Source organism: Ooceraea biroi, chromosome 3 (assembly GCF_003672135.1).
Source record: "Ooceraea biroi isolate clonal line C1 chromosome 3, Obir_v5.4, whole genome shotgun sequence".
Classification (NCBI taxonomy): Eukaryota; Metazoa; Arthropoda; class Insecta; order Hymenoptera; family Formicidae; genus Ooceraea; species Ooceraea biroi.
Window position 1 is genome coordinate 10,891,205 of NC_039508.1, and position 14,156 is coordinate 10,905,360.

The following is a 14,156-nucleotide window of genomic DNA, read 5'->3' on the forward strand; positions in this document are numbered from 1 at the left end:
GCACGCGAGAGATAGCGTAATCTCTGACTATTGATACATAATAAGCCCGAGTAAGGTAGCAGGATACAATTATCGTTTGTTCTCGCGTTGATAAAATTTATCGTGTCCCCGCATGCAACAGCAGTATAATTTCCGGGACCTACGTTAATCCGATTGGCCGGTCGAAGAGAGAGAGAGAGAGAGAGAGAGAGAGAGAGAGAGAGAGAAAGATAGAGAAAGAGACCCGACTTATAGTTACGCTATTATTGCCGTATAATGTTGAGACGCAGAACCGGAGTATTCAGAGACTGCGTACACTCCAAGTTCATGAATTATTTAACGCCGGCCACCATAACGGCATGGGGATCGCCCCGTTTAAACGCAGGCGATCTGATTTTCATATATGATTCTCAGGCCGAAATGCGTCTAGATTGAACGTATGAATTCGTCATACCCGATCCTCTAACACTGCATCGTATTTCACGTGAATTGGACCTGGAATTATTTGTGTTCCCAAATCGCTCGCGGGAATTTGCTGTCGAAACGCTCAAACGCTCTCTCCTCATACCCCGTAAAATAGTAAAGTGCCTTTCATTATTTTATATCGAAATTACCGTGCACATGTATACACACACTTTCCTCTTGCCAACGTCTTGTCTTCTTCCTGCATGTACAAGTGCCGCCACGATGGCGGCTAAGGCAACACCGTAAAGACTCGCTGCACGCGAGCCTCTGTAAAGATTTACGCAGTCAGCGATGAAATATTAATCTGCATTCGTGTGTGGGTTCAACCCGCGCGTTGCCTCCTTATCCACAAGTACCGCGAAACCACGGAAAATCTAGTCGGACTTGCGGCTGTCCCGTGTACCATCATGGTTCATAAGTAATGTGACATCCGTACGTCAGAGTGCGGAAGAACAACGCCGCCGCGTCGGGATCGGCGGGAAAGGGTACGGGGATTATTCCCCGAGGCTCTGATATCACCTCCACTCGTAATAAATACAGAAATAGCTACTGCTCACGTAGCCCCGGCGCGTTCAACTCGGTCCGTCCGTCTCGCGTTACATGTTTCACGAGCGAGATTAGAACGTGGGCCGGGCGTTCCGCAGGCAGATCCGGATCTTGCGTTTCCTTCCGGGCGTCGGCCAGGATGCGGCCGATTAATTTTCCAGGAGCCAGGAGGTCGTCCTTGAGGCGGTGGGTCCTCGCGCCCCGGCCAAGTTTCCGGCTGGCGGGACTCGAACACTTCGTGCCTAGCAGACATTTGTCATACACAGGACACAGCGTTACGGCGCCTCCGGTACCAGGCCGACTTTGCTTTGCAGATGCGGAGGGATTTGCATGTGTAGGAAGCACGGGGATATGTACGATCGCTATGGGGGGTTCGGCGAAGGCGCAAGAGGTGACCGATCCTGTAAGCGGATGAATTTTAAAGCGACAACGCCGAGCGAGAGCATCGCTCATGCATATGTCGAGTGAATAGATTGAGAGAGTAAATAGAGAAAGAGAGAGAGAGAGTCTATTAGCGAAATCTCTCTCTTTCTCTCTCTCATTCGATCTCATTGACATTCATGTGTGTGTGTATGTGTGTGTAGTCACAATACCTCATTTCGATCTCAGCTCCTCAGTTCCTTCGATCTTTCGGTGCCCGGATAATCGTTTGAGCTTTCGAAAACTAGTTTGAAGTTCGGCTATCCCTACGGGAATCCGTTAACGACACGAGAAAGTCGTTACGGTCGGGATTGAACGGTAGCCGGGAGCGGATTTTCGCACCCGCAGCCTCCGGGGATTCTCGCTTCGAAATGTACTAAAAAAAAAGGGTGGAACTGTTTATACTACTTTTAATTGCTTACAGGTTTACATCGGTTTGTTGACAAATCACTTTTTAATTGCATCACTTTTGTCTACAAGTTTTAATCGAACAGATGTGTATCTGATTAAATTTGGATTTTCAGATCTTTTTGCAGATAATGCTGTCTGTTTCTGTCAAATTTCGGTTTTGCTTCATTTTAATCTCAGAGATTGATGTTTCCAAAATATGATTAAAAAGTCCGTTCATATGTACCTAACTAATAGAATCATAATAAGTGAATTAATGAGAATGCAGACACCGTTGTAAAAAATTACAAGCGAGCCGATCTGTGAAGTAGAGGGCGTACTTTCACATTTTTCTAAATCTTTGATAACGTGATTACAGTGGCAGCAAGGTATAAACGGGATCTACGAGGTGGGATACGCGATATCCTTGGTAGCGCTACTACTTTCCCTGGGAATTCTCACGTACTTCCGGTAAGTTATTAATTTATCGGCGCCGTTATCATCTGAGCTCTCTGTCGACGGCGGTATTGAAATTTCCATGTGCGCCAGTACGTTAATGTGAAAGTTCAGGATATTACTTTCGGATATCGTTAAAAAGTACCGATCGCCGGCTCATACACCATATTCTGTTATGGTACGGCTTGCGACTTGCGACTCAATTCAAGCACAGAGCCTCTACTCACGCAATCGAGTATGGTGGATTAAAAAAATTAAAAAGAGATCCTTAATCCAGCGTAAAAGCTCTTTTTTACTAGCGATTTAGCACGATATTAGGGCTTGGCGAGAAAGGCTACGCGGAAGCGTGACTAAAAAGCTTTTCTGTACGCAGATCTCTCAGATGCGCTCGGATCACGCTGCACATGAATCTGTTCAGCTCGTTCGCCATCAACAACGCCCTGTGGCTGATCTGGTACAGAGTCATAGTAGCGAACACGGATCTACTACTTAGCAATGGCGTACGTATCAAATGAAGGATGGTATAAATATAATAAAATGTAACACCACGCGACGTTTCCTCCCTGAAACGAGATGATGCATTAAGATGTATGAAAATTTCATGAGAGACCACCTGTCTCTTTCTCTCTCTCTCTCTAATTTGAACCTCGAGACATTTACTGAAGTACCGAAAATAGCATCTTTGCTAGCTTCTTCGAAATCAATACTTTCTATATACATAAGCTCTTTCACTTTTGTTATTTATTTATGGAAAGATTTTATTTATGCTTAATAGAGATAATAGAGACAAAGATAAAGCAAAGCAGGATAACCGTATTGAAGGAAATACAGCTAGAGAATTTTTCTTAGTGTATAAATTTATCAGATTGTTGAAATCGGTGATTCTTTTATATGCGATGACACGAATAGCGAGAGCTCGGCGTCAGCCACGCGCTATACTATCATGAGATGTTGCCGTGTAGCATTTAAGTCTGATGACACAATTACTCTGATTGATTTTGCAAGTGAATACGACTTGAGTGGTTATCAAAGGGCGTTCGTGACGTGCCGCTGCTTTACAGATACCATGCCACGTTCTGCACGTGCTCCTTCATTATTTTCTACTAACTAACTACGCCTGGATGCTCTGCGAAGGTTTCTACTTGCACACGTTGCTAGTAAGTGCGTTCACCAGCGAGCACAAATTAGTGAACTGGCTGATGGGACTCGGATGGCCAGTGCCAGCTGTAATCGTCACTTTGTACACGGCATTACGTGCCGCTAGCGACGATCCTGCGGACACCGAACAGTAAGTACTAATGCCAATTTCATATTCCTCAAGGACTTACCTTTGCTTGCGAGAGTATAAGAGGATTTTCCAATACGCGAAATAAGGGATAGAAGGGAGCGACTAATGATTGCACAAATTAGTTTTTAAAATAGGTAATGCAGATTTATTAAAATGGACAGCATAGAGATATGACGGGATAGGAAAGTACCATTTAAATTGATGCTGGAAAGCGGAGACCCGTGAAATTGATGCCCCGAAGCGTGGCATGCGACGTGTAAAAAAATTCGAAACTCGGCGCGAGTTAATAGAACACGCGATCTCGCAACTGAAATAGCTTCCCCGGCACCGAGAGTTAAACGAGTCCCCTAATTGAAGTGTTTGGAATCCGATGGAAGAGTGTTGCCCCGTGGCAACACCGAGCCGACCGCGGAAAGGGTGCCAGTCGACACTAATTTCTCAGCAAGAAGGGCATGCGGTTGCGCTCACGTACGTTCCAGTAAAATTAGGTACGTCAGCTACCATGAGGCCATAGTAACTAAATGCGCCGGGGAGCACAGAAGATCGAAACCACGGTGCGACAATCACGTTACCGTGCCATTATATACGACAGCTGGACGAAAACTGTCGATACACACGCTGAGAAATACCGCCGCTTCATATAGATAAAATAGCATCTCCCCGACTCGAAGCAGCACGGAGAGAAATATTCTTGATTTTACTGATGAATAATTGCGTTAAAATGCTGCACAGATCAATTTACAGTTATACAGTTTATTTCTGTAAGAATTTTTTTAGCACGAAACATTCCAAGAAATCACCGTTATAAAATAATTTTATTCCCCAGCGACCGTCCGTCGCCGATCAAAAATGCCCAAAATCGATATAATCTGAAAATATATAAGAGACGCAGGAGAAACAATATTTATTTTTTATTATTTATGCTCGTTTTGTTTACTCAGTTAATTGTTTTATTGCATTCGTCTGGCGAAGAGTTCATTTCGATTGAATGAAACAAGTTTTATTGACGGAACGCAAGAATCACTTCTCAATTAATCTGTTTATGTGATTTGCCGTTCCATTATTGTTACACGTGTTGTGCTAATAAAGGCATCAAACGAGATTTATCGTGGCAATCACAAATGCATTAGGATAATCTCTATTTCGAGACCGCGGCTCAATTGTGATGAGTCACGGTTGAAACCAGTACATGCGATGATCCCAAAGAGACCTTTCTTACCTAAAACCCTTCTAAATTTAACGTTTGACCTTTTTGTGAAACCTTTTCATATTATGGTCTGATGATAAAAGGATCATCTTACATAACATACTGCAGAAACCTTTTTCCCTGAGAAGGAAACTTTCGTGTTTTGGTACATATCGATCGTACAACATGAACATCCCGTTCTTTAAAACGTACATGAATTTTTAGGAGATTGCCGTGTTAGAATAATAGAAGAATAGAAATACGCCAAAAATAGAATAGAGATATCGTCCGAAAATAAATCAGTTTTTTTCCGCCACCCTCATCTCCTTAACATAACGAGGCAACCGCTGAATCAGTGAAAAGAATGATCGTACATCCGTAGCTGGTATGAGATCATCTTTGTCACACGAGTGGACAAGGATCGAATCCAGCGGACGCTTCAAGAAACCTGTGAAGAAACTCAGAGATGACAAATGATACGAACCAAGATTTAACGAGACTTCACGGTGACAAAAGGAAAATGGCACACTTTTATGAGCCGGGATCGCACGAACAGAATTTGCTTGGATTTCGCGGATCTCGTCATATCAGTTTCACGGGTTTCACATATTTAAATAACGGAGCCTCGACCACAATAAAAAAAGGGGGAAAAATTCATTGCTCGTGTATTTTTCAAAGCAAATGATCGAGAATCGTACGCAATGCGCGGAATATGGCGTTTTATTTGGCTGTGAATTCCGAGCGCGCGAGGATCACCTCGTTGATGATTCCAGCGTGGAAATGCAGTGTCAAGTTTTCGCTGGGAAAATTCGCTGGGTAAGCACTTGTGCGTATCAGGTGGAATTAAGCGATTTGACGACAGCGTGCTGGTTGGCACATAATTCCGACTTGCATTGGGCATCCTGATCCATCGCTGGAAGACCCTCTTTCGCATCTTTTGCAAGTTTGCATCCGCACGTCGCTCGAAATGTCTTAGAACTTTTGCGAAGTTTGATGATTGAACATCAAGCCGCACTTTGAAAATTTTAAGCACATAAGTCCAGAAGAGACTAGTTCTCGGAATGAGAAGCTCGGATAAAATGACGTATCAGTGTTTTCCAGGCTGGGAGCTAGCCGAGCTGTCTCATCGTTTCCAGGTTCACTGCGATATCCGAGAAACTTGTGCTTTCCTCTCAATGCAGCCGCATTCATAAGGGATTTGCAGTTTATAATTACCAGCCGCGCAATTACGCAGTAAAAAAGATAAGCAAGTGCACTCTTTTATTTCGCGGCACAATCCTGTTGGCTGCAAAAGTGCGGAGATAAAAAGCGAATTGTGTCTCGAACCGTTTCATGAATAATTTATGGGTATTATCAGCAATCTTATTTTCCTTATTTTTAATATAACTTTAATTCTTCATTTGATCTCGTTTATTTATTTTCTCTGAGCCTCTGTTGCCAGTCTTCATTGTTAATTACCCGCTAATTGAAATTATTATTCTATAAAGATGCCAGACTCTGTTGGACGATATTCCACGTGTTTGCGCTTCAGTAAATAGAATAACATCAGGATACGACTGGCACTCAATCTCGGCACCAGACGCCGGAAGCATGCTGCGTGAATATATATACGAAGCTTTACGAGCGACATCGATGGAAACACATCGGAACATTGATGAAATAAACGGCTCGATAACGAGCCATATCGACGCAACGTTATAAAGCATCAAGTCGATGGGAACAATGTCGCATTGGAAGCGAATACTGCCGAGTCAATCGCTCTCGCGGATGCGGAAATTCCGCGGAGCGATCGCATGTCAACGATAACACTGTTGATCACTCGCGTGCAATAATCCGTTGTTAAATAAGAAAAAAATTCATTTGTTTGTTATGCTTTTCGTGTAAAAGAGAAACAGGGAAAAAGAGAAAGAGAAAATAAGAAAAAACGTGACGCGACGATCGTGCATCTGAATGGAGCGAAACGGTATTTTTGGATCATTCCTCGAGAAGAAGAAGAAGAAGAAGAAGAAGTAGTAACTGAAATTACCATAGAAATGCAGTCTTGCGTCAAGTTTGAATCCGTCCGCCTCGTTTTCGATACATATAAGCGATTCGCGTATTGTTGTCGAGTGGGAGATTTTATTTTTACTGTCGACAGAGTCTTCTCCTGCGATCGTTTTTGATCTACTCGATGAACGTCAGCATTTGCCGGTCTGCGCCGCTCACCCGTCTATTTCCGTCGATGTATTTTTGCAGAGTACTATCTATCACACGTTAAATGTTTTATAACTGATCGCCAATAACGCAACAGCAATCCCAGGGCAATTTTCCAGTCTGCTCTGTATATTTCTTTGGCCTTTGTATTTATTGCGAGATGCCTGCCGTACGAGTATCTTCTCTCTTGACATTTTTCGCTCTCCTCCTCTTTGTTCTCTTCGTTTCCTTTTTTTTCTTTCTCTATCTCTTTCTGCTTGCTGGGTTTGTTAGATTAGGAATTTATATTAAGCGCCTACGCGACCGTGCCCGGATGTGGGTTTACGAGAATTGAGATACGATCGATCTCCAATACTGACACGCTCTTTACTTCCTATTTGCTCATTAATAAGGGTGTTAAATACGTACCATATGCATCCGAGGAATTGTGCATGATATTCCAATTTATCTCAATTTTTATATCATATTTATATCACGTACTATATTTATATCAAAGGAATTTTTAATAATCTCTATTAAAGTTATTTTAATCTATCAATGAACGTTTTATTTATATTATTATTAATCCTCTCGGTGGAGAAATTCGCGCGCAATAAACAACATTTTAAGGATAGAATTTATTAGTATGCTTTAAGTGAGTTGATCACTCGCGTTTATCATAATTCGTCGGAATATTATTTCCATATATTTCTCTCTGCTTCAATTTAACTTTGTGATGTAAAAACATATGTTACAGAAGACATTAAAATATGAATGAATATAATTATTATACAATATTTTCCAGATAATAACATGATTAATATGAGCGATGTATTATTACAATCTAAAATGACATAATTTGTAACATAATGCAGAATGCATGAGATGATATTCCAATCGGCTGGTATTCACGAATGAACGATTCAATGCATTTGATTACTGTCACGATTAGATGCTGGATCAACGAGGGCAACTACATGAACGTGCTGGTTTATCCCGTCTGCGTTTCCACTATGCTAAATCTACTCTTCCTGTTCAACATCGTGCGAGTCCTCCTCATGAAACTGCGCGCTGGACCCGCCATCGGAACACGACCTTCGCGATCCATGCTGCAAGCTTTCAGGTAACAAACAGTGTGAAAACGATCTGTTTGTGTGTCACCGATAATTGTTCATCGGTAATGCTCCATTTGCGTAAGTTTATAACAAAATATATATATATGATGTGACTTGTTATCAGGGCTACGCTACTCTTGGTGCCTCTCTTGGGTCTTCATTACTTAGTAATCCCATTCCGGCCGCCGAAAGACCATCCCTGGGAACACTTTTACGAAGTTCTTTCTGCGATTACGGCTTCCTTTCAGGTTAGTGTTTTGCAAATCAAAATTTTAGTACAGCCTTGTCTAAGAATAAAAAATATATAAAATTTTTAAATCTATAACGTTAATTGCTCATCATGTTACCCAGAATTAACTTTGCACGTAACATGCAAAAGTGCCGAGGTAGCACAAAAATGATTGGATGAAGTAAATTCGCTCTAACTGGACTAATTTTATTAAAACACAAGCAACGCTCCACATAAAAAAATCTGAATCTGAATAAAAAAATTGAAATTAAAGTAAAAACCTCTTACTATAAAAAAGATTTTTTTACCTTTCGTGGAAATCTTGAACCACGGATGTGTAACTGACTACATTTAGGAGCAAAAAAATGCGTGTACGTATTTTTTGCGTGGAACATGACACAGCCATTCGTTTTTTTAACCATCGGATTCAATTTAACCGTGTCAGAGATATAAATTTTTCTATGGCGGAAAAACTACAGGCGCAACGTTGCACGCCAGCTAGCTACACGCTGTGTACACATTGTATCTAACAACCGCGCCCGCATCCAACAGATCACTGGATCAGCATGAAAAAAAAGCGTTCTTTTGAATACGCAAATTTATTCAACTATTCTTGCGGATTGTCCGAAAAAGTCGTTGCATGTTTAAAGGACACGATGACGATCAGTCCTGAATTATTTCCAGAAATGTCGATTTCCGGACTCCAGTGAAGTCGTGCACGCTGTAGCATCCCGTTCGAGGGATCGTTTGCCGTGTATTCTTGGCTCGATACGCTAGCCGCGTCTCTCTTGATCCATATACGATGACCAATGCATAAAAGATACTCCACAGAGGGAAAATTCCATACGAACGGCAATTGGAATCGCCGACTTCGATGATACTCCGGTGCGCGTGAGGCAGACAGCTCCGCGCCGCGTTCCGGCTGCGAGCGAAACCGATATTTATTTATTCGCCAGTTAGTTATTAACAAAGCCAATCCGGCAGAATGGTAAAACGCGCGATGCAGTCAAAATCATCGAGAACAGGCGCGATGTAGTAAAAATCATCGAGAACTTTTTAATGATCGTGCGAAGCAATCGCATATCCGCTCAGCTATCCGAAGATCAAATTTTGTGCGGAATTGCGCTCTCGTGCGCGACACCGTCAGCGTGATTGCATTGTTTTGTAATTGCTCCGTACCCTATAAAATTGTATCGATAGGATCGCGATTTAATTGGGCGACCCTGTGTGGAATGAAGCTGTTATCTTGGGAATCTGAACGTCCCTGCATGCAGGCATGTACACATTTGAAAAATACATTGTTAAAATACGCCGGTCTATCTTAACAATGTTACACGCTGCAGGGCGGCATTACAAAAAACGCTTCATCGATTACGTTTGCAATTTATTGCAATTATTGGAATGCACGCTATTTTGTGCGAAGGAATTTCATAAATTTATAAAACAAAGGTATACAGGAAAATATAAAATTCCGTGGAATGCAAGTGTACCTTTTTGAAATATAGATATCAACACACGCATTACGTTTTATAAACACTGCATCCAGATAAGACTGATATGTGATATGTGATATTGTCTTATAATTATTAAAAGTTCTTTGTGCTGCTAAGAGAAGATAAAAGAAGGAAAAAGGATCCTAAGCGATACTTTTACGTTTTGTAATATAATTCCTCAAAGACAATAGTGACGTGCGACGAACGAAGAGAACGTATTGTAAATTCGCAGCTTTCGTTGGCGGCGCGATTAAATTTGGAAGTTGGGTGGAAAGCTTCGTGTCTTGCGCGAGATAGATTGCGATAAAGTTGTGACGGGAATTCTCCTTGGAGACGTTTCCCGGTCTCGAAATGCCGGGGTAAAATGCATTTCTCTTTTCCAGGGTCTCTGTGTGGCTGTGCTTTTCTGCTTTTGCAACGGCGAGGTAAGTTCCTATGACTACGGAAACAGCCGTTTCTGCCCGAGCGTCTCGCAACCTTCGTGCCATGTAATGATATTTCTCTTCGTGGTGCCGCCAGGTAATAGCACAATTCAAGAGGAAGTGGGATGGCAGCGCCCTTATGCGAAAGCGGGCCAACTCCTGCACAGCAACGACCGTCTCGGTACGCAATGAAAATGACGACGAAAAGCTCTTGTGATCAAGCCGATTTTCCACGTCCGGTCCAGCTTTCTTACCCATCCACATTGTGTGCGTTGAGGGATAATTCTCGGCGAAGAACGGTGGATCGAAACGAGAACGACGGGCAGTCAGTCACACCGTGAAATTGAACTTCCTATCTACGAAATTACGAATTAATCTGATGTTCTCTTTCTTCTCGTTCCTTTCTTTGTTATCGACACACTACGTTCCGCTACACTCCTGACAAAATCAATAATTCTCTTGTAATATTGTAGTATATTATTACAATGTAGAACAAATAAAATTGCAACTGCACCATAATATTTTAAATTCTTTTCAGACCTCGGGTAATATCTAATCTCGATTAAAAAAGAAAACAAATTTGAGATTAAAAGAACGAAAGAGAATCATGCGAGGCATTTCAAGCATCTCTGACTTTAAAGCTACTTCGAAGAACTGTAGAATGAGTATAAAAAAACTCGTTGCAGAATTAATCGCGGTATAAAATCCCCATCGATCTCTTTCAATCCACCCGCTTCTTACGGAGCAGTCACGAGTACAGGACATCGTCGACTCTCTATCGCGAGCAGCAGAGTCTGCAACGAGATCCTCACGTGTAACCGCTGTCGGTGTGCCCTCACCCTCCGTCGCGCAGAGGACGACGGATAGCACCCTTGCGATTTTAACGAGAATTTGCGCTTGACGCACGCGAGAGTAACATTCCCCTACTACCATCCCTGTGCCGACTCTGTCGATTGAAATTCCCATATGCACGACTCGTCAATGGTGCGATGCGGACTAACCCACACGCGATCAAGCCTCTTCCCCTCGCCGCCCTGCCACATCAACCCCCCGCATTAACACACACGCGCGTACTAATCTGCGTGCACGCTGCGTGACGTGGATGTGCAAGGCTGTTCATTTAACGCCGTCGTGACGTCGCAATGGATCGCTAATCATGTGTGTCGTCGAAGGGTTGCGGGGGTGAGAACGGGGAAAAAGGAAGAAAAAAAAGAGAGGAGAGCGATGGAAGGAAGAGAGAAAATTATGCTTATATATCTCTCTCTCCGTATACATGACGTCCGTCCGTATCGTGCCAGTGACAGCAGCGTGCCCGAGTCGAGTCCATTGTGGAACGTTGGCTGTTTCAGTTTATCCGCTCGACCGCAGGTCCGATGGCGGGAGAGGAGAAGGTGTGACTATCAACCGGCGGCGTCAGCGGTGCCGGGCGAAGAGGACCACAAGCTGGCGAGCGAGACTCGGCTGCAGCAGCCGCAGCGGACCGTGCAGGTGATCGCCGCCGATAATCGACCGGGTGATCACGGCAACAACAACCATCAGGCGCGGGTGCTGATCAAGCGGGGCGATGACGGCTCACCCGGCGACGACGAGTGCGACCAGACGCAGTGTTGATGACGACCGACGTGGGGCTGATGAGGACCATTTCCTCCAGCGTGTGGATTTCTTCCCGCTGCCTGATGTACCGGCTTCCTCGTGAGATACATCTTGGATCGACACGCGCGGATAGATAGATAGATAGATAGACACACGTACCGGGAAACACATCCTTGATTGGATCGATGTAATGCATCACGGAGGATCAAAGATCTTTACTCGGGCCAAGTATCAATCATGATCAGTTGATACGATGTTTTACTTCGTCTCTGCTTTTTTATTATTTAAGCAAATACACATGTATATATGTATATGTTTAAATAAGCTTAAGTGATCAGCAGGCGAAGCAAGATATCGTATCACGTGATTGATATTTATTGATGTGCATGTTATACATTATGTGTATATACTCGAACGAGGTGTCTATTAATAACTATGTCACACATCATACATACATACACACATACGCAACAGCCTAATTTAGTTGACAGACTGAGATGCGACTCGACCAGTATCCCAATCGTAATGCGATCAGCCACCCGTCGATTTCCGCCGAATTATTTATCAATGCACAGGATAGCACAATACGTGATTCATGAACGTCGGCGAAATACTGGTATCAGTTAACAACCAAGGAAATGAAATATGGCGTATTTGATTTTTGCGGGTTGTAATCATTATAGTTTACAGACCACAAGTTCCCGAGCGAAGAATCGTCCGCGCGGTAATAAAAAATTAAGGTCTCGCCTGAAGAAAACTAAACAAGCAGCTATTACAGTTATGCATCTCTGAGGGGGTTGAAATCATATCGGTAATCATCTGATCATTTTTATACTGTCAAATATAGTGAAGATGTTTGCTTGCCTGATGTGCAACGTTCAAACACGATTGATTAGTTAACGTAATAAGGTTCAAAATCGATCTGATATCCTATCTCGAGTAAGTAAACTTGAAAAATTTACAAAAAGTGAAGCTGATCGGTTTAACTCCTGAGAGAATCAAATGGTAAAAGCCTGCAGCCACAAAGAGAATTTTTGGGCCTTATTACGTATCTGCCAGTTGCATTTTGTGCTAAATTTGAGTGACGCGATATGTTTGTATATATTTTAACGTGACATCTCATGCGTGAATATACCGATCAGCTATTAGATATACATGCAACTAATACTCATTATCGTGCAATCGTAAGAGGAATCACTAAAGCCGCACAGTGTTAGAGAATAAATGTTGATACAAAATAAAACTAGTTTTGACTGTATTATAGAGTAGAAAAAAATCGTGTAAAACTGTAAAGAAAAGATCGCAGGTAAAATGGTAAGATTTCAAGAGTGAATTTTACCGACTTTTCGTGACGAAAAGATGCGCTTTTAAGAGGACTCGAAAACTCAGGTACCTGAGGACAAACGCTTGGAATTCGGAATACTCGGAATTGCCAAACCGTTTGTAGAGGCGATATTTTCGTGACAATGGCCAAAGCATTTCTCGTTTCACTCGTAGTGAATAATCGTGAAGCAATTGTTTTGTTATGTATAAAATCTCTTGTGTAATATGTCGATTGCAAAGCGGCTCCCCGCAGTAAAATGTGAATACTGTGTATATAGCGTGTAATCTCGATGGTTGCAAAATATTCATATTTTCCGCGAGCGAAACGAATTTCGAGACAAAAAAATGTTTAGAATATTTAATATATTATATTTTGCGAAACGACACGAATAAATAAAGCTAACCAGTCCCATAATAAAACTGTACGATCATTCTCTCAAATAAGTACAACCATTCACTCACACGAGGGCGAATTAAATTGTAAAATAAAAATCAGATTAAAATACCGTAAAAGGATCATGTAATGCATCTGTTTACGTGTGTAAATATAATTATAAAATTCCTTGCGAGCATCCTAGGTATCAAATGGACAGAAAAGTTACAGAGATACACAGGGGTAAATTCGATTTTATCAAATCGGAGCAGCAGGTTCGTTGACGAAAAGTTATTTATATAGATGTTAAGCTTCAAGATTTCGTTCGAGCGCATTTCCTCGTAATTTCCTTGCTTTTCGACGTTTGCTGTTGATGGCTGAGCTAGGAACACATTTCCGACTCTCAGGACTCCCGGACCAGTTCTCTCTGCAAGCTATATCGAATTAGAACGTTAGAAGTAAGAAATCAGACGTAACTTCTTCTTCCACACGACAAAATAAAATTTTCTTCCTAAATACGAGATGTTCGTCACTCGTTCGGGCCGTTTTCGTCTATTGTGATATTCAGTGAATCCACGTGCTGATTGCATAAAATTGAGGAAGAAATCTCAGACTTTTTAAGATGCTATATATATTTTTGTAAAGTGCACGTGCACATGCACCTGCATCTTCTACCAAATTTGCTCTGAAGGATAATCGATTTTAAATT

General features: G+C 42.2%; 1 protein-coding gene across 8 annotated transcripts in view; it reads left to right on the forward strand.

Moving 5' to 3' along the window:
• Positions 1-13,590, forward strand: part of LOC105276963 (calcitonin gene-related peptide type 1 receptor) — a 69,153-nt gene extending 55,563 nt beyond the window's left edge. For 7 of the 8 annotated variants that reach the window (XM_011335039.3, XM_020030873.2, XM_011335038.3 and 4 more), the window contains 8 exons: positions 2,177-2,268; positions 2,627-2,753; positions 3,315-3,541; positions 7,852-8,022; positions 8,139-8,262; positions 10,120-10,161; positions 10,256-10,339; positions 11,527-13,590. In XM_011335039.3, coding sequence (XP_011333341.1) covers positions 2,177-2,268; positions 2,627-2,753; positions 3,315-3,541; positions 7,852-8,022; positions 8,139-8,262; positions 10,120-10,161; positions 10,256-10,339; positions 11,527-11,769 — 1,110 coding nt within the window. In that variant the 3' untranslated portion in view covers positions 11,770-13,590. Of the gene's footprint in view, positions 1-2,176; positions 2,269-2,626; positions 2,754-3,314; positions 3,542-7,851; positions 8,023-8,138; positions 8,263-10,119; positions 10,162-10,255; positions 10,340-11,507 lie in introns of all 8 variants that reach the window. The other variant, XM_020030874.2, reaches the window with a different exon arrangement.
• The last annotated feature ends 566 nt before the right edge of the window (positions 13,591-14,156 follow it).